This window comes from Haemorhous mexicanus, chromosome 3, assembly GCF_027477595.1.
Source record: "Haemorhous mexicanus isolate bHaeMex1 chromosome 3, bHaeMex1.pri, whole genome shotgun sequence".
Classification (NCBI taxonomy): Eukaryota; Metazoa; Chordata; class Aves; order Passeriformes; family Fringillidae; genus Haemorhous; species Haemorhous mexicanus.
The window spans coordinates 68,746,455-68,770,545 of record NC_082343.1 but is presented as its reverse complement, the minus strand read 5'-3'; the positions used below and the strand labels follow the sequence as shown (position 1 = coordinate 68,770,545).

The 24,091-nt window shown below is 40.0% G+C and overlaps 3 protein-coding genes across 4 annotated transcripts; 1 reads left to right on the top strand and 2 right to left on the bottom strand.

Moving 5' to 3' along the window:
• Positions 1-350: 350 nt before the first annotated feature.
• On the bottom strand, positions 351-2,823 carry LOC132325715 (uncharacterized). The gene is made up of 2 exons (XM_059843298.1): positions 2,520-2,823; positions 351-1,213 (listed from the first exon to the last, which is right to left on the bottom strand). Exons 1-2 carry the CDS (start codon positions 2,821-2,823, stop codon positions 723-725), a joined length of 795 nt encoding a protein of 264 aa, XP_059699281.1. The 3' UTR covers positions 351-722.
• A 39-nt stretch (positions 2,824-2,862) lies between these two features.
• RWDD1 (RWD domain containing 1) lies at positions 2,863-13,722 on the top strand. Its single transcript, XM_059842249.1, has 7 exons — positions 2,863-3,021; positions 4,693-4,758; positions 5,983-6,113; positions 7,158-7,301; positions 8,284-8,416; positions 9,525-9,587; positions 11,288-13,722. Exons 1-7 carry the CDS (start codon positions 2,949-2,951, stop codon positions 11,398-11,400), a joined length of 723 nt encoding a protein of 240 aa, XP_059698232.1. The 5' UTR covers positions 2,863-2,948; the 3' UTR covers positions 11,401-13,722.
• Positions 13,723-14,883: 1,161 nt separating this feature from the next.
• On the bottom strand, positions 14,884-24,073 carry ZUP1 (zinc finger containing ubiquitin peptidase 1). Of its 2 annotated transcripts, XM_059842244.1 has the most exons (9): positions 23,649-24,073; positions 22,057-22,173; positions 21,010-21,119; positions 20,095-20,263; positions 18,446-18,634; positions 17,965-18,133; positions 17,175-17,329; positions 16,625-16,845; positions 14,884-15,600 (listed from the first exon to the last, which is right to left on the bottom strand). In XM_059842244.1, the coding sequence occupies exons 1-9, from the start codon at positions 23,941-23,943 to the stop codon at positions 15,553-15,555; spliced, it is 1,473 nt and encodes a 490-aa protein (XP_059698227.1). In that variant the 5' UTR covers positions 23,944-24,073; the 3' UTR covers positions 14,884-15,552. The 2 variants fall into 2 exon arrangements, with proteins under 2 accessions (XP_059698227.1, XP_059698226.1); XM_059842243.1 differs by lacking the exon at positions 18,446-18,634 and having other exon boundaries at positions 23,649-24,007.
• Between the last annotated feature and the right edge of the window lie 18 nt (positions 24,074-24,091).

Below are 24,091 nucleotides of genomic sequence, written 5' to 3'. Positions count from 1 at the left end.
ATGTGACATTACTCATCTCCTCTCTAACCTTCTGTGCAGATGTTTCTAACTCTAAGTGGGAGGGAAATGCATGCCATAATTTTTTTAATGCTTCCTGCATTGTCTTGCCATGTACACATATATATATGGGCTCCAAAGCCATATGCTACGCTATAGGATGCTATCTGCTACTAATAAATGACCCCATGGACTTGAAGTGGAAAAATTGAATTATTTAGTACATTTTTTAAGAAAATGCAGGAGTCAGAACTGCTCTCCTCCTCTCCTCATCTGGATAGGGGAGAGAGAATATTAGGAAGGGCTAATTTGTTGAAGATCACTCAGCAATTACTGTCAAGGGCAAAACAGACTCCACTTGGAGAAATTAGTTTATTTTATTACCAATGAAATCAGAGTGGGATAATGAGAACTAAATCTTTAAGTACCTTTCCCCACCACCTTCCTTCTTCCTGGGCTCAATTCCACTCACAAATTTTCTACCTCCTCTCCTCCAGTGGTGCAGAGGGTGTGAGTGAATGGGGGTTGCAGTCAGTTCATCACATACTGTCTCTGCTGCTCCTTCCTCCTTGGAGGGGGGGGGCTCCTCACACTCTTCCCCCTGCTCCAGCATAGGGTACTTCCTTCCAGGAGAGTCTTACAGTGACTTCTCCAGTGTCCTTTACAGAACCTGCAGTTCTTCATGAACTGCTCCAGTGTGGGTCCCTTCCATGGGGTCCAGCCCTTCAGGCACCACCTGTTAAAGTGTAGGTTCCCTGCAGGGTCACAAATCCTGCAGCAAACCTGTTGCAGTGGGGCTCCTCTCTTGCCTCCCAGTCTTGCCAAGCGTCTGCTCCAGCACAGGCCCCTAGTGGGGCCACAGGTTCCTGCAGGCACCCACCTGCTCTGGTGTGGGTTCCTCCAGGGGCTGCAGGTGGATCTGTTTCACCAGGGACCTCCTTGGGTTGCAGGGGTACAGCTGCCTCCCCATGGTCTGCTCCAGGGGCTGCAGGGGAACCTCTGCTCCAGAGCCTGTAGCACCTGCTTCCCTCCTTCCTCACTGAGCTTGGTGTCTGCAGAGCTGTTCCGCTCACTCCTCTCCTTGGCTGCAATTTCTGTTGTTCGGGGTCTTTTTCCTCATTTCTTAAATCTGTTATCCAGAGGTGCTGCCTCCATTGCTGATGGTGCTCAGCCTCGGACAGTGACAGGTCCATCTCGGAGCTGGCTGGCATCAACTCTGTAGGACACAGGGAAGCTTCTCACAGAAGCACCACTGTAGTGTCCCTGCTACCAAAATCTGGCCATGCAAACCTAATAAAAGGTGATGGGGCTTCATTGTTTATGTGAACTCCTTAGGAAACAAAGTACCTCTGGTAGTAAACACAACTTCTGATTTAATTTTAAAAATATTTGTGGTTTTTTTAATTTAAGATGGAACACTGTAATCTGGAACACATGCAACTGATTTCTGTATCTGAAAGTTTTGATAAAGAACCCCTATGCTGATATCTGGATCCAAATGAAAAAATCTGCTGTCTTTAGTCTATGTGATTTCTTTCCACTTCTACTGTTTTACAGTACTACTATAAAATGATGCAATATTTCCAGTTAAGAGTAACCTGTAAAATTCTTTTTATATCTTGCTCACCTGATTTTTAATTAGGCTTCATGGCTTCTGATTTTGTCCAAATTACTATTTGCCCTGTACTTTTCATAACAGTATGTAATTTAAAATACTGAGTGGAAATACTATCTGTCACTGTGAAGTCAGCCTGCCAATATACTAACAGACTATCACCTTGTTAATATACATTAATCCATAGTACTACAGCTGTAGTACTTTAAGTTTTGGGGTATTTCCCTTTACTCCTCAGCTCTTTGAAACATGTCATGGATTGGTAGTGAAGGCACAGCTTTCAAACGAATTCATGGTTACAGACAAATCTATGAGTTGGTACAGTTGAACAGTCAAACTGTGCCTACTAAAAGTAGTCATCTTACCCAAGAACCCACTTAAAATTCCAGTTTGCTCACTTGAAAAAATATTCTCTTTATGTCCATGGTAAAAGTTTTCTGGAAACCCTGGGCTTATAAAATGTATCTGTTGGAAAATTGCCAGCCATGGGGCCAGGAAAGGGATGCACCTTACAACTACCCTGTGTACCACGTACCCATCAGGGTCTGCTGTTGTTTAACCTTCGTCAGTCTTAAATCCATGCTGGCAGGTAACCCCCAAAGCATGGCAGCTCCCAATATCATTAGGCTTGGCGACTCCTGTTCTGCACATACGCCATGGCAATGCCACCCATGTGATGGGACTCCTGAAATGACGATGACTGTTTCCAGGGAAGTTTGCAGGCACTGTTTAACTTCAAGCTGCAAATCACCAGCTGATCTAATAAACTTCCAATTTCTTGCAGAAATGGCATTCAGCTGCCTTCACGGTACCTTTATGCAATACCTAGAGTATCGGGTTTGAATCCCCTTCAGTTTGCTGATCCCTGTAAATTTTCAAGAGAAGAACGCCCAAGAATGACCCATACCATCGCTAGTCTGTGCAACACAGGGACTGCGGACCTCAGCTCTGCCAAGGCCGCCGCTCCCGGGAGGTGCAGGGAAGCAGCGCGGGCGATGCCAGCAGGATCTCTCCCGCTCGCCAGGTACGCTCCGTCCTGCCCGGAGCTGAGCGCTGGAGCGGGCCGAGCAGCGGGTACGGCGGCTGTGAGGGCGGCCGGGCCGGCGCCCCGCGCGCGGCCTCCCGCCAAGGCAGCCGCACCGCCTCCCTCCGTACCTCCCTCCCTCCGTCCGTGCAGCCCAGCCCAGCCCAGCCCAGCCCAGAGGCGTCATTCCCGCCTACCGCGAGCGCGAGGCATGCTAGGAAGGGCAGGGACGGGGCCGGGACAACGCAGGCGCGGGCGGGTGGCGGCGGCGTCGCGGTGCGGGCGGCCCATGGCCGTGGGCGGCGGGCCACGATGACCGACTACAGCGAGGAGCAGCGCAACGAGCTGGAGGCGCTGGAGTCCATCTACCCGGACTCATTCACGGGTGCGGGGCCGCGCCGGGGCCGCGCCGGCAGCCGGCGTGCGGGGGGAGGAGCGGGAGGCCGCGGCGGGGCTGCCGCGGGTCCCGCGGGGGTTCCGAGCCGTGCGGCTCGGGTGGGTGCTCGGGGTGTTGGTTCGCTTTCCCCGGCCGGGAAAAGCAAAGCGCTTGATGGCCCCTGTGGCCCGGCCCGTGGGCGCTGCCCCTGCCGCCTTCAGCGCCGTGGCACAGCCGCCAGCCCGGCGTGGGCAAGCTGGTCCCCTGCGCTGTAAGGATGCTCTTCGGAGAAGCCTTTCAAAAGATGCAGCCCTAGGAATTGGTTTGTGTGCCGAGCGGCTTTTTTGTCCGGTAGCAAGCTTGTCGTGGTCGTGAGGCATGGGATGTTTTGGGGTGATTGAAGGTGCTGTTTCCTCCGTGCATGTATTGCCAGTACCTGCCGTACTTCGTTGCAGGTGAAAAAAAGGCAAGCTTTAATTCCCTGGTGCAGCATATTATACTGCTGAAACTTTCATGTTGTGGATACGTTGGTTCATCAGTTTTTCAGGATTCTCAATTTACCATCAAACAATGAAGAGTATACAAATGCTGCCTAATCCAACATCATTTTCGGCATTCGGTATCCAAAGAATATTAACACTGGAAAAATCGGGGCATTTTCTGTTTCCTTCCTGCGCAGTGTCTACTCTGCCTAGAGTTCCACAGCATCTTACTGGGCAGTAACTTCATCACACAAACATTTGCCCAGTACTATTGCCTATTGCTTCAATCTGAAAATCTTTTCAAGTCTTCAGTTTTATGTTAAAGAGTGCTTAAAGGTATATAAATTGATCTCTGGTAGCTGGGGATGCTGGATATCTGATACTGATATGGAAGTCATATTCTCTCATACAGCCTGTACTGTGATGCTTACTCAGAGTTATTATTCACTCATGTAATGCTTTGATGCCCAAGGGAAGAGAGGGGAATAAAGATCGTAGTAGCACATTAGCAATTAGGCAAAACTCAGATGATCCTTTGAGAGCATGTACAGTAATTTGGGCATAGGTTATAACTGAGATGCAGAGCACCTCTTACATGAATATGTGGTCTGCAACCTACAATTGTGCAGTGAGGTTTTTAGCCTGTGAAATACAGGTCACAGCTGTTGCTCTGTTGTGTTGTCTGTCTTCTAGCTGTCTGATTCACACACTTTCATTCTAGTACATGGCTTGGTTAGTAACATTTCTTGCATTAAGCTGTTTTAAATATAGGTGCAGACATACTGTAAAAGTAATCCACGGTCAAGAGTGCATTGGATGTTCATCAGGCACATTTAGTGCAGTAAGGAAAATCAGCTTTGGTATCTTTCTTCATGCAGTCAGTGCACTACCAGAAGTTGTTTGATTTGATTTGCACTTTCTGAAACAGTGAAACCTCCAGAAGAGAAAGTTTTCCGAAAGGGAAACCCTTTGGTATTATTTGATGATGTATGTTCTCATTCAGAGAGACTCCAGGCATCACATCGTATAGAAAATAGCAGTTAATTGAAAAGTATTACCTTTATAAGTTAAAAAGGCCCTTAACAATGTATCAAGAGCTTACTTTCTTTATAAGTCTTTAAGAAGTTCAGTTTCACTGATGTGAAGGAGTAATTGATTCAAGGACTCTCCCTGACTCTTACTTTTTTCCTTTGAACAGTATTGTCAGAAAATCCAACAACTTTCACAATCACTGTGACATCTGAAGCTGGAGAAAATGATGAAAGTAAGTTGATCATGTCTTACTCAGAAACTTCTGTATATGTTTAAATCCAATTCTATTATTCTATTCTGTTCATCAGCTCCACTTTTATACCTCCACTTAGATCCTTATAGGGGCCTAATACAGCAAACATTCCCTCGCAGATATAGTTCAAGGATTTGGGTGATCCTTGTTCAGTTTGCAGAAATGTTATGCAGTCACTGTAGGGCTGCTTTCTGCTGAATCTCAAAGGCTTTGTAGTATAGCTTCAAACAGCATGTCACCATCCTTCCAGTGGCTTACAGACATGTTGTGAGGGATTTGTTTTCTGGCAACTGTGTGCCAGCTACGTGGGAGAGTTGAGTCTGTGTGCTGTGAATGTGCAGCCCTTAAGGAGCAGTTCCAGAGCAGCAGGCTGTGGGTCTCAAGTCCCTGTGTATTTTTTGAGTACCAACAATTGCGTGGGAATATTGTAAGCAAGCCTTACTCCAAGAAAATTTGAAAGCTGCTATTCTGGATACTATAGCAGAAGGAATAAATTGGTGCTGTCTTACGTAGTTTGAAAGGAGTAAGTCCTGCTTAGAGCAGGTGTCTGTGTTGTACAGACAGCTGTGCTGCCGAGAACTGTGAGTCTGGAACTAAGGGAAAGCTTCTCCCTGGTATTCTGGGAGGATGTGTGAAAGGAACTTGATTCTCTTTTGCCTTGTTTCCATGTTAACCTGGCTCTGGGCAGCTTCAGATTGAATGCATTTTTCTTAGGCAGTTCTCTGCTTAATAGCTCCTACTGGACATAGTGTGTTTGTCCACAGTGTGGAGCGCTGGAACCCAACACAGAGGTTGATATTTCAGCCAGGCACACAGAATCTGAAGTGTTAATATGCTGAGATTTTCTCTAGTTCTGTTATTACGACTCTTGCTATTTTGCAGCTTTAAGTAGAATCTGAGGGAGAGTACTGCTCTAGTACCTGTCATACTACAGAAGGTTTTTCAGTCTTCCTAAAGACCTTTCAAACTTGAGTAGGTTTTAATATTTTTTTATCATCTTAATTTTTTTGAACTCTTGGCTTATGTTAAATCTGATCATATTGTTTTAACATCTGTGTAAGAAGACTGTTTCTTAGAGGCATATTAAATATTAAAGAATATTTTATATTCTATAATCTTAAGGCTGTGGATGCAGTAGGAAAACATATCATTAAAGTTATACAGAGTTATCATCATAAGAATATGTGTTTCTTTATCTTGTAGCTGTCCAAACAACCCTTAAATTTACCTATAGAGAAAAATACCCTGATGAAACTCCACTATATGAAATTGTCTCACAGGAGAATCTTGATGATAATGATGTCATGGACATAATTAAACTGCTAGAGCAGCAGGTAAGAAAGAATATCTTGCTACAGCTTGATACCACTTCATACATTGGCTAGAATTTCTCTCTCAAATCAGTTATTTTCAGAGGTGTCTGCTACTGATCCGAAACCTGTTCCATATTATAGAGACTTTCTTTGTGGTTTGAGTTTGGTGAATGACATTATTGAAGTAAAATATAGGGCTAATTCAGTGTGTGCAATAATGTAGAATAATGAAATGGAAGTGCACTAGGGTTTCCCCTCTTTTCCACTTCCAGCTTAAGGTCAATTTGTTTAACTTTGTGTGTGTGTGTGTATGTGTGTGTGTATATATATATATATATATATATATATATATATATATATATATAATTTGTGAAAATAAGCCACCTCAGTTTCATTTGGAAATATTAAAAAATGCGGCATTGATTCTTGATTCTTTTTGATAACATAGCTGTTTGGAGGTGAGGTGAATCTCATCAACCTTTAGGATCAGTGAGAGTGCATTGTGAAGGAAAAAAGGAGGCACTTCTTTGGTTTCAGGAATTTCTGACAAGTCCTTACTGCCTTAAAATTGCCATAATATGTTTAATGGGCTTTTTTTTCATTTTCAGTTTACTTCATATAAACTTCCTTCCATCAGCTGATGTTTTCTGATTTTCCTGGGAAACTGTCTCACTTCAAAGGAGCATGTAATAGAATTAAGGATTAAACTGTTCCAGGAGAAGAAAGGTTCTGAGTGGCTTGTCTCTTATGATTCGTGATATTCAAATTTTACAGTTGTATTTCTACTATAGGTTTTGTTTTATTCATGAAAAAGCCTTTCAGAAGATATCTATAATGTGTTAATAACCCAATCACAGGCATTCATCTTTGTATTTTGCTGCACACCCATTTGGGGATAACTGACTGGATTAACTGGCCAGTTGAATTTGAATTTTACAGCAAGCTTTTGACAGTGGTGCAGAATGTGTCAGCTGTGCCCTCTGCATTTGCACAACATCCTACTTTCTATATTCCTATTTATGCATTCAGGTTCTTCTGTTTGAAGTTGGCTTCTTTGTGTTGTAGGCAGAAGAAAATTTAGGAATGGTAATGATCTTCACTCTAGTCTCAGCAGTACAGGAGAAATTAAATGAAATAGTGGATCAAATAAAAACACGAAGAGAAGAAGAGAAGAAACAGAAAGAAAGAGAAGCAGAGGAAGAAGAGAAGGTATGTAAAATAATGTCTTCAATGAAAAAGACTTCCAGCTTCTTTAAACTGCATTGGTTTAATGCAGGAGCAGTTCTCAGTTGCAGTGGGAAAGGAACAGCTATTCTAAAGATTATTTAATTGAAATGTAAGAAGACTGTTTAATGAACTTCAGTGACCTTTTTTCCCCCTTTTTTCTTAAACACTCTTCTTAGAGTCTAACTGTATGTCCCTTCTAGCATTATTTCCTAAGGGGTTTTTCCCAAATGAAATCAGATTTACTGTAGACAGTTTTTTGCTGGGAGAAGGGGTAGCAAGAGGGAATGGGGAGCAAAAAAGACTAGAATATGTCATGCTGCACACAGGCTCCATGGTTTGAGGAAGGCTGTCTTCCTTGGTAGACTGAATGGACAGGGTGGAAGCAGTGGGACCAATCTTCAAGACTGGTTTTCCCTTCTGTAGAATAGTTTTACCATTTGTGGATTGTGCTGTGATAAATACAACTAATGAGTCTTCACTCACTTTATGAGAAATAGCTGGAAGGTAATGGGACTTGGAATGTTCTGTATTTCTGAAAATTGGCAAAGAAATTTCTGAGGAAAAATGGTCCTTTTTTTTTCTGTTTTAGCAATATAAAAGGATTAATGTATTTTAATGGGCAGTAATTCAGTGTAGATTGCACTTAAGGGTTGAATGCTGCCTACTTATAAATAAATTATGTTAGTGGGGAGTTGTGAACTATTGCACTCTAGGTCCAAAAAGGAGTATGCAGGGTTCTTCCATGAGAGTTTTCATCTCAGTATAGTTCATTGAGGAGAGACTCCCATGACAAAAACCACAAGAATGTGTTCTTTATATACTGTCAGGATTAGGATTAATTTCTCAGAATACTTCACAGCAAGCAGTGTTTCTGTAGTGTTGTAATTTAAATAATTAAGAGAATGCTTATCTTCACCTGTAGCTTTGCAAGTTGTGTTTGCAGCCTTGTTTTCTGTTTTTCCAGCAACGATTTCATGGCACTCCTGTTACCATTGAGAATTTCCTTAATTGGAAGGCCAAGTTTGATGCAGAGCTTCTAGAAATAAAGAGGAAAAAGATGAAAGAAGAAGAACAAGCAGGCAAAAATAAGCTAAGCGGTATGTTTTAATACTGGTTGTGAAATTTCTGCAGTGCTACCAGCCTATAATGACAAGTCTAAAAGTAATTGTTACACAGATCATAGGTCTTAGCATCCTGTTCCATAGCCTGCATGGCTTAGCTTTGAACTGGTTCTCCTGTGATGTTGGATCTACTTTTGACCTGATTAACTGAAAAAAACATAACCGCTGGTGATCATGCCGTATCACTGTTCTGTTTTCTCCTCACTTCTGGCTAGTTTTGATGAAATTTGACAGAGATGGAAATTTTAATGGTATTAAGTTTCATAAAAAGCAGTACAGGACAGGGGACATGCTTGATTCCTCTCTGAAGGGTATGCATTTGGGAATCTGCAAAGATGACATAACAGAAATCAGGTTTCTCATTTTCCTGTTCTTTAAAGTATTTATTAGTATGTGGTGTCTGTTTTCCTCTATACAAATGTAGTTTATAAATGCTTCCCTTTAGAAAACCAAAACCAAGCCTACTCTTGGTTGTCATTAGTGTAATTTCAGTATTACCATGGACACCAAGCAGTCTTGTTTGTGGAAGCTTGCATGAGCAATGTAGATGGAGGACAGATGATTTAGGTGGAAAGAGTCTTGAGCTTTTCTTCCTGTCCCTCCTAGTCAGAAAGGCTTCACTCTTCTATGTTATTACCTTCAAAGCTCTGTGTGTGTGTAGGAGCTGGTGATTTGTGTAGATCCAAGTTGCTTTTTGAATGGGAAAATGTATGAAAAAAGGTGGAGGAGTCAGCTGATTTCCTTCCCAGTTCCCAGAGAGGATTTCTTGTGGAATGTAAGATGAAGACTAAAGCGGTAAGGACTGAACACAAGCTGTGAGTGTAAATTTTTGCTGCCCCCCATTATTAAAGTCTTAATAACATTACAGTGACCCATTTCACTTGCTGGCATGGATGAATCCTGGATGAATTAAAAAAGAAAAAGAATGGGGAGCTTACAGAAATGAGCAGTTAAAAACACAAAAGGCTGCTAGAATTAGTTGATATGAAAAGACTAAAATACACACGCTGACTATTCTTGCCTTGGCTTGATAGTTGTTTCAGAACTGTACTTGCTTATATATTGGTTTTTATTTCATTTCTAGGTAAACAGCTGTTTGAAATGGATCACAACCTGGACACCTCTGACATCCAGTTCTTGGAGGAAGGTAAATTCCTATTTGATTCCACTACTGAAAGTCAGTGGCTTAAAAAGGTCAAAATTCCTAACCAAAATCTGTGTTCAATTTCTGACTTAACATCTTTTATCAGAATCCCTTTTACATTGGAAGAACTTTCTGAGAAGTACTGCTTTGCACAGTGAACAGAATTTTAACTTTTCCCAAAACCAAAACCTTTCCAAGATTATAAAGTGTATTTATTTGCAGCCTTGTGCTTGAGGTGATTATACTGACATTGCTTCAAAAACAAAATAAAAAACCCAACTCAGCCTTGATTTTTTTTTTTTTTTTTTTTCTAATAGCCAGCCTTCCCTGGCTTCAAACATTGGTCTTGAACTTTTTTTACCTTTTCTCTGAAACTCAACACCAATAGTAAACGTCTTGCAGGTCAAAATAAATGTTACTGGCTTCTGTGCAGCTCAGTTCTTTTTCATGGTTTCTGAAGATGGGCCTGTTACCTTACCTAAAACACTGACCTGGTGCCAGATGAAAATTCTGTAAGCCTGTGCCAGAAAAATATTAAATTTGGAAAACCGGTTGGAGATAAAGCACATAAAAACATATATACTCACAGTAACATACCTGTTTAATTTGCTGTACCATTTTTTAGTATCCTAGTTTAAAATACCTGAGTTTTGAGGTAAGAGAGGTTAATGCAGCTGTATTGTCTACTGGTATCTGTCCCAAAACACAGGCAGAAAGGGTTAAGATTCTTCTCTGCAAGTAACAATTAAACAAAAGATTAATGAATGTCAGTGAGTATAAACTAGAAATGGTAGTTATGGGGAAGTTTAGGTTCTTTAACAGGGAATAATTTAATCTTGTCTTCCTGCAAAATACCTAAAGTGGAGATTGTTTATTCATGGCACATTTGGCTCCCTCAAGGGAGGAACAGACCTCTACCTGGGCTCCGTGCCTGGATGATTTGGGATTAATATATTAATTTATAATCCTGTTGCTGCTGGTGATTAAAACTCCCATTCTTATTGCTGCTTGCATTCTGTCATAGGTGCAACAGGTTACTAAGTCTGTTTTAATGTTACAGTAGCATGTACTACAATTTTCAGAGGATAATGGCATTATCTTTTATAGGTGGCTTCAAGTCCAGTGAAATAATAGAAACTTTATTTGGTGACCAGAAGAGGTCGCTGTTGATACATAAAAATAAAATAGCAGTCCTCGAGTTTTATCTTTAGGTCACCAGCATCTCTTTCAGAAGAAAATGTGAAAGTAGCCAAAGCTTCATCTTGCTTGTAAAATTTAAATCTGAACGCAAATACATGCCTGTCAGTATATGGTGTGTAAGGAATTTTTTATGAACCCAGTGCATTTCTCTCACTAGGATGATAGTAATTATTCCAGCTGTGAGGTCCTGAGCTCCTGCTTTGGCTGTCCTGGGGAGAAAGAATCTCTGCTTCTGAGAAATGTAAATGTTAATTTCATGCTCCCAATGAATTCTGAAGTTCTGTGTGACATTTCTCTTGAGTGGGTTTTGGTACAAAGAGAAAAAACTTCAGCTGTTAAAAGATAAAATGTGGCATTTACTTTTCCACATCTATTTGATGTATAAAAGCCAAGCAAGTTAGCAGCTACCTACATTGAAGAACTAATACGAAAAAACCTTGTATGTTTTGTTGTTAATGTTTTCCTTGTTGCATGAAATTAAAGTATCTTTCTATTCCTTACAGCTGGAAACAATGTGGAGGTTGATGAATCTTTATTTCAAGAAATGGATGATTTAGAGCTGGAGGATGAAGAGGATGACCCTGACTACAACCCTGTTAATTTAGATAGTGATTAGACTTATTTGAACTGATTCTGTCATCAGTATGGACATATGTGAGGAGAGAGGGGCAGGCAGGAAAGCCACAGCATCTGTGGTTTTAGTAATGTGTATTGTTTTTCTTTTTTCTTATTTTTTTTCCAAAGAAAAAAACAACATATTTTAAATCCAGGAGAATGGTCTTCTGATGACTTTCACTATAAATAAATTTACTTTAATATTTCAAACGAAAAATTTGAGAAATATTGATCTGTCTGAAAACACCTTTCTATTTTCTCTTTATTATTTTTCTCCCTACTTCTGTAATTGTCCTTTGAAGAGATGTGGCAACATGCAAGATGGAAAAATGTTACGGCACTAAGCACTAAACACACCTGCATCTGAATACTGAGCAGCTTTCCTGCTGTCTTCCACCTGGGATAAACATGGGCAGCTTTGGTGAATAAAAGGGATCACATACTATGCAGTTATTTATATTTTTGTTCCTCCTGTGGAATTTTTAAATAATTGAAGTCAGTTCTGGTGCCCCAATTACCAGCTGTAGATAGACGGCACTAGTCACCTTTGTTGTTTAGCCTTATTAAAGTCTAGTGGAAACCATTTCTGTACTATTAGAATGATTTTTTTTTTTTTTTTTGCCATAGTCATGAATAATATTTTAAAAATGGTGAGTTCAGGTCAGTAGGGGGAAACAAAATCAGAATGTGAAGCCTCTTGAAGTGTGGTTGGTCTGTTCAGAGATGGTTTGGGTTTTTTTGAATGTGTGCCTCAATGAACTTCTATGAAAAATCAAAACCCACCTTAGGAAAATGAGTTTGCTTTTGGCAGCAGACTCTATTGAAACACTATGAGTGGAGTGCACATTACAGCAGCAGGGTTTACAGAGTGCTCTATAGGTTTGAATGTAACTGGTGTAGCTTTAGAAGCATTGTGTTGGCAGCCTGTGAAGGTTAGCACAGAATGCCGTAAAGCTACACATCGGCTTGGGGATGTTGCCCGTCCTTGAGAGTTGTTTCTGGAGCTAACAGCTGTTGGACTCCTCCCTTACCACCTCCAAAAAGCCCAAACACTGCAAGAACTTCAGTGTTTAAACATGCTGTGTTTGAAACTGCAGCGCTAGGAGGATGATAGTGTCAAAAGACAGCTTTCCAAACAGAGACAGGCACCTCAATGATTAAACACTGTGTGCTGAATTTTAAACACTGTTAGTAGACTGCCTTAACTGTGCCAGCTTCAGTCTTTGAAGAAGGTTGCACTAAAGTATCACATTGCTTAGAGGAATAATAAATTTATGAATTTTAGTATTTGAAAATTCCATAGTCAAGATGAGAAGTTTAATTATGGAATTAATTTAATGGTTATAAGATTCTCTGCTCATATCACTCGAGAACATCTGTTTACGATGACCTCCTTTAACCTTTTTTTCCCTTTTTCATTCAAGGTAAATGAATTTCTAGTAGATAGAAATAAGTGTTCAAGTACCCTGTAAATACTTTTATAAATTAACCATGTGCCTTTGTTCCTACTGTTGTCCCTTTGATCTTTTTAATTTTGGCTACTAAGAACCCTAGATAAGCATCTAGGTCTCAATGGTAATGTTTTATGTTTCAAAGCAATAAGCAGGATCTGTGCTCCAACAGAGTTACCAGATACATTAAAAAATGGCAAGCTAATGTGATATTAAATCTTGTCTTTTCCAAAGTGACAGTTGAATTGAAATCTTCAGTTATTACATCCAGCTTCCTGTGTAATTGCTAGGATGCTTTAAAATGCTCTTCAGCACTGAACTTACTATTTCTGGTATGTCTCAACTCAGCTGCATAAAACCCCATTTAATTCCTAAGGCTGCTTTCCATTTCTAGCTATGTATGTTTAAAACAGCTGTTTTTTCATAAAAGGAGTGAATTGGAACTCTCTAAATTTGGACCAAATCCAAGAATCCTGTGTAGTCTGTGCAAATGTGATAATCAGAAAATTTTCCAAGTGGATCACTGATAAGTCATCTACATATGAAAGTTTCTCATGAATTATATTTCTAGAATAATGAAATTTTCTAGTCTGTTTTCACACTAACATATTTATTGGTTTTCATGCAGAGAATGTATAGCTTAAAAAAATGTTAAAATTATGTAAAACAAGTTAAAATGTGAAAATGTGTTTTTGCTGTTATATTTCAAAGCAGAGGAAATAATAAGGGTTGAAGTGACAAAGAAATTGCATAAAGTCTGTTCCTACAGGTCCTTGGAAGAAGTTGCGGTGACTCAGTCTGAACTGCAGATTTGTTTAGCTTTGTTAGCAATTAACATCTGTGAAATAAAAAGGGAATTTGACTGAGAATAAGCTTGGCTCTGTGTGTGTGTTAGTTTGCTAACGTGAACAGAGAAGGGTTTTTTAGCTGGGATATTTAAATTTGCTTATCTACTTTGCATTAAATTGAAAACTAATTCATATTAACTGAATAAAACCCCATTTATAAACTTTGACAGAATTACAGTAGTTTAAAATCCTGGTGCTGACAACCCTTCTTGTATATTGTTTTTAACTGCCTCAGTCCAAAGCATGTACTGTAATGCATGGAGGCAATAGTGAGTTCCAACACTGCACCTTGACCAGTGAATTGAGTTTTGAACAGGCTGAGTATTTTAAATAGTTGGTGCCAGAGCTCTTAAAATTCAGAGGATGGTGTCTACCACATCAAGATGCCATGGGTAAAATCTCAAGCATGCTGCCAAGCCTGGGATTTTGCATCCAAATTATGATTGCATTATTGGCATCTCTCCTTTTCTTTCCTTCCTTCCATTTGTTTGACACCTGCATCACAGACCATGTCTAAGACAGGAGCTGATAGTCCCCCAGTTCCTAGGAACTCTTCTCTGGTCTGAGCCCCTCTAGTGTCTTGAGTATTTAAACAGTTTAAAGGCCACTTCTACATATCTACTGAATGAATGCATTTTCATAACTATTTTGTAAGATTTTATGCATATTTCAGAAAAATCAATGATTTATGGATTGTAATATCGGTACATGTTCACATGTTCCACTGCTTCCAAAAAGGACAAGTTCTTATTGCAAGAGCACATGAAACATCAGAGAAAGCAGTTAAGGCTCTTACACCTGTATTTAGGTGTCAGCATAGAAGGCAGCCTAAATAAAAGGGGTGTATCTAAACTCCAGTTACATTAGGTGGATGCATGATACAGCTGGTAAAGCAAAAACACCCTGTGCTACCTCTGCAACACACTCCACCATCCCTCCCAGCCCTCAGCTCCCCTCCTGTAGGGAGAGGGCTCTTACATTCAACCAAAGCAGCATCCTAGGTACAGTAAAGCGCCTCTAATACCCAAGACACTTGTTTCACCAGACAGCTCCAGTCTCTTAATGGCATTAACCGTGCACAACACAGGCACTAGTCAAAAGGCAGTGTCCTTTGGGGATCAACATTATAAAACACACAAAAAAATGGAAATTAAAAAAAAAAAAGGATGAAGTGAAGATAGAATAAACACTTTAAAAAAATATATGAATTTTATTCATTCATGGTACAAAAGGAATATTTTATTCCTCTACCCCAAAGGATTGTCTTGCACAGAACCTAAAGCACATACACTATTTTGGACACTGCTTTGTTAGACCTCTTAGCCAATGCCAACACTGATCCATCTCCTAAGCGCATGTATTCAAGTGATACATCTAGAGAAGCCAGCTAATTGAAAAGAAGTTTACTGGTAAATTAATCCCTGGTGCAACAGACTGAATTGTACAGAAACAGAGGACTGGTCACAGTGGCAGCAAAAACACATTTACAGAGGTAAACCATGACCAGGAACTCCAATGAAGTAGCTCCATAGTATCTTTATCCACTGCTGATTACCAACAGTGCATAATTTGCTACAAGATGGTAGGTGTTGCTAATTCAAAGCAACTAAGAAAATAACACATTCTCTAGTGAGACAAGGACCAGTATACTTAACAGCTACATTTGTATCAGGATGCCAGAATTTTGACTGAAAACAAAAACTACAGGTTTACTCCAGTGTTGTGCTTTCCCAGAGCTCCTGAGCATTTATGGAGACACAGTTTAAGTCTAAAAATTGTTGCGTTAGGGTCACAGTCCAGAAGTTTAATGTTTTGCACCCAGCAAGTTCCAGAAGCAGGTTACAAAGGTATCCTTTAAGGAATCCTCTCTGATGTTAAGACCTGAGAAGCACGACAGCGAGCCTAAAGATAGGTGGGGAGAGAGGAAAAGAAAATACTTTAATGAACAAAACCAGCACTTTAAAGAGCTTTTTCCAAATTAGCAGTTTAGTAATCTTAACGAGTGTTAGGGGTTACATTCCATCTTAAATGGGAGCTTCCCATTAACTCTAAACAACTGATATTTTAAAATATAAATCAAAGTTTTGAAAAGAATAAAAAAAGTGGCAAACCAAAACCAAATGAACACCACCACCCTCACCAAATCCCAAAAAACACCTTTTTTACACTGTGTCCTGAATTTTAAGGCTTTTTTCCAGTATGAGGAGAGGATGGTCATTTTTCACTGATATTTCTGACATGTTCAGGGCCAGAAAACACTTAAAACAATACCTCATTTCAACATACACATTAAATATAGCTGAGCAAGTGATTCAGTTGCCAGTTATTTCATAGTTTAAATAAAAGTGTGTCCTGAAGCTTGAACATGCTGAACAGTGCTGATACGACACCACAGAACTGGAACACCTCAGAATCAATTTGTTAGCGTAGGAAAGAAAAAGCTTAAGAAACAAAAACCACATTTGACAATCTGCTGAAAACTTCTAACGTCTTTAAAAAGGTAAAATGCCCCAAAGTCAAACACATGGATAGGATTCATAATTTCAACAGCTCATTTCAACCTCTGAACATAATTTTGCACTGTGTTTGTAAGTAACTTACATGCTCACAGTTATTTAGGAGAAAACATTGTAAGAAAATGGAAAATTTAAAAAATCAAAATTTACATCTGCAAACAGATGAAAGTTTCATACAAGACCTAGAAGTTGTCAGTTGCATCAAGGTGGCATCCATTTATATGCAAAAAATGTTATTGGTTTTGATATCCTGGGATTATATAAGCAGAAAGAAGGAAATAAAAAAAAAACAAGGAAAGTGAAAAGATGCAAAAAATTCACCATGCAACCATATATGCATATGCATTCAAAGAAGAGATGCAGATGGTCTTAAATTTTCACAAACAGAAATTGTTTTCTAAGACACTTACAGCTTTCTCTTCCAAAGAGAGCACCCCATCTACAGCCACTATCTGATATTGCTTTTCTTTCAGACTACCCACAAATTTCCGAAGTAGTCTGAGACCAGTTCCATCACTGTTTTGTTTCAGCAGTTTCTGCATTTGTTGGGAAGAACATCCTGGGTCAAACAGCAGCAAACATAAGCTTTTGTTCTTCTTCTCCTCTATTCCAACAACAGTACGACTGTGACCTATTATCAAAACAAGAGTTTCAGCAGTTTAGAAACACATAAATCCCATTTACTGCCTTGTAACTTATGACTGATTTTCAGATCAAGGAAGGCATTACTCAAAATTTAAGACAGCTGTTAAGAGTACATGTCAAAAAGTTGAGATCCCAATCACATTCAGCTCTTCCATACAATAAAAATACAAACTTTAATGTTGCTCTTACTAAACAGGAAAATTAAAGGAAATAAAACCAAGCCTTCAATTCAATGAAGAAGGACTAAAACATGCTGCTCTGAACTGCAGTACATATAGAGAGAATAGTAAGAAAGCAGCATATTGTGACACTAACCTTGATGTTGCAAGTAGATAGGTGGTTTGGAAGTACACACCACTTTTGCACCACCACCTTCATTATCTGCAGAATAGTAACGCAAAATCCACTCAAACAAGCGAGGGTGTGTACCCATAGGGCCAGTGGGTTTGTGAAAGTCAATGATTTGGCACCTACAAAACATTGAGAATGAAAACAACAAAATTTCAAGCAGGTTGCTTCTTTCCACCTCTGGGTTCCTGCCTCCTGCACCCAGTGGTCCTTATTACTTTCTTATTTTTTAATACAGGAGTAGGAGACATATAATTACAAAGCAACAAAACATATAATCTCACAAACTGGAAAATTCATTACATTATAAAGAAGTGCTCTACTCTGTTCAGTCTAACAAGAAGTTGTAAAACTTGCAAAAATTAATGTTAAATTTATTTGTATGTTATAAATGTACGCTACAGAATCCAATTAAAAGCAATAGAAAATAGCTGAAATTCAGATTCTTCTTGAGAAGAAACTTTCAGAGAAATGAAGTTTTAAATCAATGCTTTAATTTTTGCATATGTGGCATAATTCAGCATTAAGTCTCCATGATCTAAGCAGTCACTCAGTTTATGTACCTCCTGTAAGCAGTTACATGTACCTGTAAGTGGTTATACAGCTTCATGCTGCATTAAATCAGATTTGTTTATATATGGTTAAATGTAGTCACTAAGGTGGCTTTGTCATCACACAGCTGGGAATTCTAACCTTTAAAATTACAGCACTTAAATCAGCGTTAATAATAACAACCACAACAAAAAGCAATATTTACTTTATCCTGAGACTGGTTAACAGTGAATAAATTTCACATGCTCCTATCCATGCTTTGGAACCATGTAATCTGTTGTTGAAGTGAGATGCCCCATGAGGATCAAAACCTTCTCTCCAGGCATCTTCAATCATGGACTGAATCTTTGGAATACTAGGAATTAGTGTAGTATCTGGAACAGAAAAGCTTTTGAATTGTTGTTACAGTGACTGAAATAGTCTATTAATTAAAACTATTCATCTTCTTTTATAACAGGCAGTTGATGTTACAAAGATGCACCAAAAAAACTAAAGGTAAAACTTCAACCACATAATTTCTTGCCAGTATTCACCTCTGACTCTTCCACAGTAAGTTCCAGTGGTATAACCACCATTTAATAGGTATCATTGACCTTGTAAGACTTGCCGTGTAAACGAAAAGACAAAACATCAGTCAGCAGGTTGTCATCCAAGGTACACAGAACAAGCAGCATTTTGTTTAGTACCTCTCAGGCAGTCATTGTAGAAGCTGTTTTGCAACAGTGAGGAAAGGAGCATTTGGAAATTCCTGTAACCACAACCCCAGCCTCTGTCACCCAAAGATGAGTAAAAGTGATCTACTCCTGCTGAAAGCCACACATGCCTCACATCTTTGTTCTCACTCTGATAGTACTTGCACAATGCTTCAATGACTCCTAAAGAAGACAAAATATGAAGTTAATCTGTAAAATGTACTACTAAATTTACCAGAAGATTCCTTCCCCAACTTGGAACAGATACAGATTAATACCATTTATTTTAAAATTTCATTACATTTAGAGCCCAAATCACAAAAGCAGTGGAAATTGCCCCTATTTAATTTCAGTGGTCTTTACTTTGATGAATTTATGTACTATGAAGTTTTCAAAACTAAATCTATTTTTTCACTGTTGCTACACAATGATTATTTTAAATTAAACAAAATTATGAACTGTGATAGTCAAAGGAACTATTACAATGATATAGAAAAAGTATGTTACCAATAAAGCATTCCTATGCCCCTGCACCTCCAGTACAACATCATCTTAAAAACATGGCAATACTTATGCATACTATGTAAACATTTTATTCCCCACAACTTATTTTTCCTGGAGAAACTAAGAGGGGGAAAAAAAAATAAAAAGGAAAAAAGGAATGGCAGAAATAGCACAGAACTTTAGAATCATTGTAAATATTTTAAAATAATACTCTTACAGGATATTCCAAGTTCTCCTTCGTTACGTGAAAAAATATGCTTGGGAATGCTCTCTCCAATTCATATATGTAAATCCTCAAAGCCCTTTCATAGCCACGCTGTTCTGAAGAGAATTATTCCATAGTCTCCACAAATTATTTTCTAAGAACCTCTCTGAAATCTAAATCATTACCAAGAACAAAAACTTTAAATGTGTTATTTCCACACAATCCGTTTGACAGAAAAAATTTTATTTTACCCGTCAAGAACCAAGTGGATATTTTGTAAGCCAGAACCACTAGCAACAGGCTCAAAGACCACCGGACTGTGGTCTTGGAAAGACAAGGGAGCCTTTTGAAAGGGACACAGAGACCCATCTGCACCAACTATAAAACATTTAAGGGAAAATGTATCAAGTAGATGTCTACTCCTCCCGGTCCTCTCTTGGGCTTTGTAATCAGGTGAACACTGTGCTTACCTGCAACCAGCTTACACAGAAACACAAGACAAAAAGCTGCTGCAAATTTTAACAGCTACACTGGATTAGGAACCAATGAGTACAAAGCAGTAATCAAGCACAGAGTCAAGGGCAACCAGTGATAAGACATGTGCATCTTCTGATACATACCATACATCTATTTGTGCCCTTAACCAGACAACTTGGTTCCAAGTTCCACAGAAAATAAAAAAAAATTAAAAAAAAAAAAAAAAACAAAAAAAAACAGCCTGCAAGTTAGAACACAGATTAAAAATATACCAAGATATGATTTATTTAGGACTTTAGGACAGTAACAATTTGGATTGATCTAGAAAATTGTGCTTAGAACTAGGACATAGCCAAAATTAAGCAATGAATTATATGTTTTGTTAAAGACTGGTTTGGTCACTACAATATAAGGTCTAGAAAGTACAGTTTTAGTTGTACAATTTCAGCATCTTTACCTGATGTCTTGGTTCTCCCATCATCTATACCAGAAGCCAAACTTTCCATCATGTCAGCTTTTCTCTTATGATATTCAAAGGGCTGCATCCTTCCTCTGTCAACTTCTTTTTCCATATTCTTTAGAAATTGCTGCTTGAAGCCACCAGAATTATCCAATCCATACTGTTTCTGTTAGGGATGGAATGTACATGATTTAAATCACATTTTTAAAATTCATCTTTTGTCCATGCAGTTTTTCAAAATCAGTAACTTTGAAAAATTGTAAGACATAAAAACTTCAGAATTACAATTATTTTGGAGCTGAAGACCAAGCTTCATTCCTAAACATGAGTATGGGACTAGGAAAGCCACACCTGGAAGAGCGCACACATCCCTCTGCTCCCTCTTGGCAGAGCCATTGGCATAGAGGCAGTCTGGCAAGGAGGTAGTGTGAGTGGGAAGTGAGTTACCAGGGCTGTGAGATGGGAGACAGAGGGAAGCAGGACCTGAAGCAGGTGATGGTATTCCAGGAAAGGACAGCCAGGATGCTCAGAGCCTTTGGCACTCTGGCAAGGAATATGCTCCAGGCTGTACTGCAAGGCAGAGCACAAGAGCTGGCAGGAGCACAGGCAGCAGGTGTGCTGGGAGAGCAGAACAGCAAGCACAGGGAGCAGCCAGCCCCATCCTGAGCCAGCACCACTCAAAACTGTAAAGCCAAGTAGCTCGAGGCTATCATGTCCAGCACTCTGTCAGGATCGGCATTGCCAAAAGACTGAATTTGCTTCCAACCATCCCTGCACCATTACCTCAACACAGACTGTGCGGTGTGCACAGTCTGACCTGGTAAGGCCATTCCAGGACATTATAATTCCAAGATACTCAGCTTCTAAAGGCACAACTGGTTTCAAGTTTACCATTTAGAAACAAGAGTGTACCTGCAGCTTTTTAAATTCTTCTCTCTCTCGCTTCTCTTCTTCTGATCTCTGCTGTTCATCTTCTTCAGTTTGGAGTTGCTGAGCCAGTTCTAGATCTCTAATGTCTCCACCTAACCCAGGACAACATTTCAAAGTGAGGGGACTTGGTCAGGAGGGTAGTAATGCTTTGAGGGATCATTTGTTTAATTTTTAGAGATTCCTTTCTAAGCAGACATATGTAAACACAATTGGGCATTAATTTTAGGAGATGCACCCCACATTATTTTGAGCTATTAGCAACGAATGCTGAACAGGACTGACTGCATTCAGTATAACAAGACTCAGACTCTTGACTTGGACAAAGTTCATGCAGCTACTTGAGCAATTACTTGGCAAATAATGCATGTACCTGTAGCACTGAGAAGACAGTTTTTGTTTACTGTGTTTCACTTCACTGTTAGCAAGAAGTCTCAGTTCCTTTAATACCACTTATTAGCATCTAGGACCATTGCTAGCAGTCTCACAAGGAAGAGACAAAAATTTACAATTGGAGAACTGAATAGGGAATCTCTAAGATTCTCTTAGCCATGTTATAAAATAAAATTAATTTAGATTTTTACTTTAATGCTAGGATTAATGAATCGGTAAAGTATTTGCAAAAATTAATTGAGAAAATTGAAGTTTTCATAAGCTGTACATTCTCAACTCATCACAATGGAACGTGCCACCGTAAACTCCACTTCTGTAAACCTTCTATAGAGCTAGAAAAACAAATATATATTACTGCTGTCTTTTAAACACTTTTTGCTCCAAGTTTTTCCTTTGGCTAGCACGTATTCATGTACTTAGCAACCATGCACAGACAAAGATTTCCTTATTAGCCTGGTAATAAAGTAGAGGACTTGGGCAAGTGATAGGACCTTAGCTATGTTAACTTCATTATACATGTGTCCAAATTCCCTTTAGATACAGAAATATTTTTTAAATTTCATGTGAGATTCTACACTACAACATGCAAATATCTGCAAATACTTTCAAGTATTATCAAGCCTGTACCCTGTCACGTACCTTCTGAAAAGTTATGTTCCTCTAAGTGTAAATCCACATGCTCCTCAAGAATCTGAATGTTTGTACAGGTTAGACTACACATAGGACATTCATACAGCTGTTCACCATTTCCTGTGTCTGAAAAAAAAATTCAGTTTCTTGATTAATGCAATTCCTGTGGTTCTTTGCTAGAATCATCCCTTAACTGATATCCAATCTAAAACAAATACACACTAATGAAGTCTGTGCTGCCACTGAAATTCCTCAGTGAAAGGAAAAAAATTCTAAACAGCTGTTACTCTCGTCACCACTTAAGAATTTGTATTTAAATACATGAAAAAATTAAGACATATTTTCCTTCTTTCGATTAAGTTTTTCCCCATTTCACTTACAGATCACAATTTGCTATGATAACATTTGTATCATGAAATGCTTAGTATGAAATATCAAACCATTAATAAGAAAATGTGTTCTACTAACAGAAAAATTTAACATTCACACAGCAGTTGTTGGCCTGAAAGAATAAAAAGTGCTGTCGTTCTTATTTTGTTGGTCTTCCCACATCTCCTCAAATAAATGTTCTTTCTGCAGTTTTAGGATTATTTTTGAGGGTACCACGTAATACAGGTAAAGCTCAAAAGGATTTCTGGAGATCAACTAGTCCCTGGTAGAATGGTGACATTAAATAGGTTACACACAGCTTTTCCCAGTCATTTTTTGAATAATTCCAAGTATAGACTCTTCACAAATGCTCCAGTATTCTACTGTTTAACCATTTTTACAGTAAAAGTAAGTGTTCTTGCATTTAAATAGCATTCCTCATATTTTGACTTGTGCCCACTGCCTGTTGTTCTGTCACTGGGAACCACAGGACAGGTGCCTGACTCCATCTTTACTGCTCTCCTTGAGTCCCTAGGATTTATCTGCACCTCCCTCAGTTCACAAGAAACAAGAACTGATATCCTGTGTTAGCAGTTTCTGGAAGGCATTTGTCCCAGCTAAATGTTTATGACTGGTTGGAGGAAAACTTGGTGGTATAATCATCTAAATTCACCAGAAACATTTAACGTAACACTGCAAAATACAGTTTCCTGAAACCTGTTAAATACATAAAAAACCAAAAAACCTTATACAATTATTTTTAAAGCAGAAACTGGCATGCAGGCAAGTAAGTTATTCAAGTTCTGCATTATTTGCGCACATGGAAGTAAAATGTTCAATACTAAGACCTGGGGGTGTGGTGGGTGTGTTCTTGGGGGGGGGAGGGGGTTGTTACAAAAAACATTTTAATCACAGATGATGCAGTGCGGTTGACTGTACTGGCACATTTTGCATCCTAACCATCATTTATCTAGTCACTATATGTAGCTTGCTACATCACAAATGTTAGTCTAAGTGTATTACCCACCAACAGAGATGCCACCTTTTAAGTTTCTGAAATAACGACCAGCATTCGGCCAGTTAGTCAAAATAAAATTCTGATCACGCCCAGATTAAACCACACTATCTAAATACATAACTACTTCCTTTGTTAAAACTTCATCCCCCGGCCGGCTCCCCGTTGCCAGCCCCGATCCCCGCGGAGAGACCCGTCCCTTCCCAGCGCCGCTCACTCGTGCCCGGGGCGCCCAGCAGGTGCCCGTGCCGCGCCCTGACGTGCTCCTCCAGCTCCCGCCCCGCCGCCTCCCCGCAGAACGGGCACTCGGGCGGCGCCCCGGGGCGGCGGGAGTCCGGCGGGCCCGGCTCCGGGTGGGCCGTCTCCATGTGCCGCCGGAGCTCGTCGCAGCCCACGGCGGCGGCGCAGAGCGGGCAGCGGGGCTGGCGGCGGCACAGGGACGGGCGCCGCGGGTGCCGCCCGGCCGCCGCTTCAGAGGGCAGGGCCCGGCCGCACACGTCGCACAGGACCATGGCGGCGGCGCGGGCAGGGAGCCCCCTCACCGCCTTCCCTGACCGCCTTCCTGCCCGCCGCGCCTCGCGCCCCGCCCCTCCCGCGCGCGCGCGCTTCCCGCTGGAAAGCGCCGTTCCCCGGACCGGGGCCGGTGCGAGCCGCGCAGAG

Coding starts and splice junctions, on each gene's coding strand:
- RWDD1 (XM_059842249.1), top strand. CDS start 2,949: ATGACCGACTACAGCGAGGAGCAGCGCAACGAGCTGGAGGCGCTGGAG. Junction 3,022..4,692: donor CTACCCGGACTCATTCACGG/GTGCGGGGCCGC, acceptor TCCTTTGAACAG/TATTGTCAGAAAATCCAACA. Junction 8,417..9,524: donor AGGCAAAAATAAGCTAAGCG/GTATGTTTTAAT, acceptor TTTCATTTCTAG/GTAAACAGCTGTTTGAAATG.
- ZUP1 (XM_059842244.1), bottom strand. CDS start 23,943: ATGGTCCTGTGCGACGTGTGCGGCCGGGCCCTGCCCTCTGAAGCGGCG. Junction 22,174..23,648: donor GCTGGGCGCCCCGGGCACGA/GTGAGCGGCGCT, acceptor TTTTTTTTTCAG/ACACAGGAAATGGTGAACAG. Junction 18,134..18,445: donor CTACAATGACTGCCTGAGAG/GTACTAAACAAA, acceptor TTTCTGTTCCAG/ATACTACACTAATTCCTAGT.
- LOC132325715 (XM_059843298.1), bottom strand. CDS start 2,823: ATGACGCCTCTGGGCTGGGCTGGGCTGGGCTGGGCTGCACGGACGGAG. Junction 1,214..2,519: donor TGTTGCACAGACTAGCGATG/GTATGGGTCATT, acceptor TGTGTCCTACAG/AGTTGATGCCAGCCAGCTCC.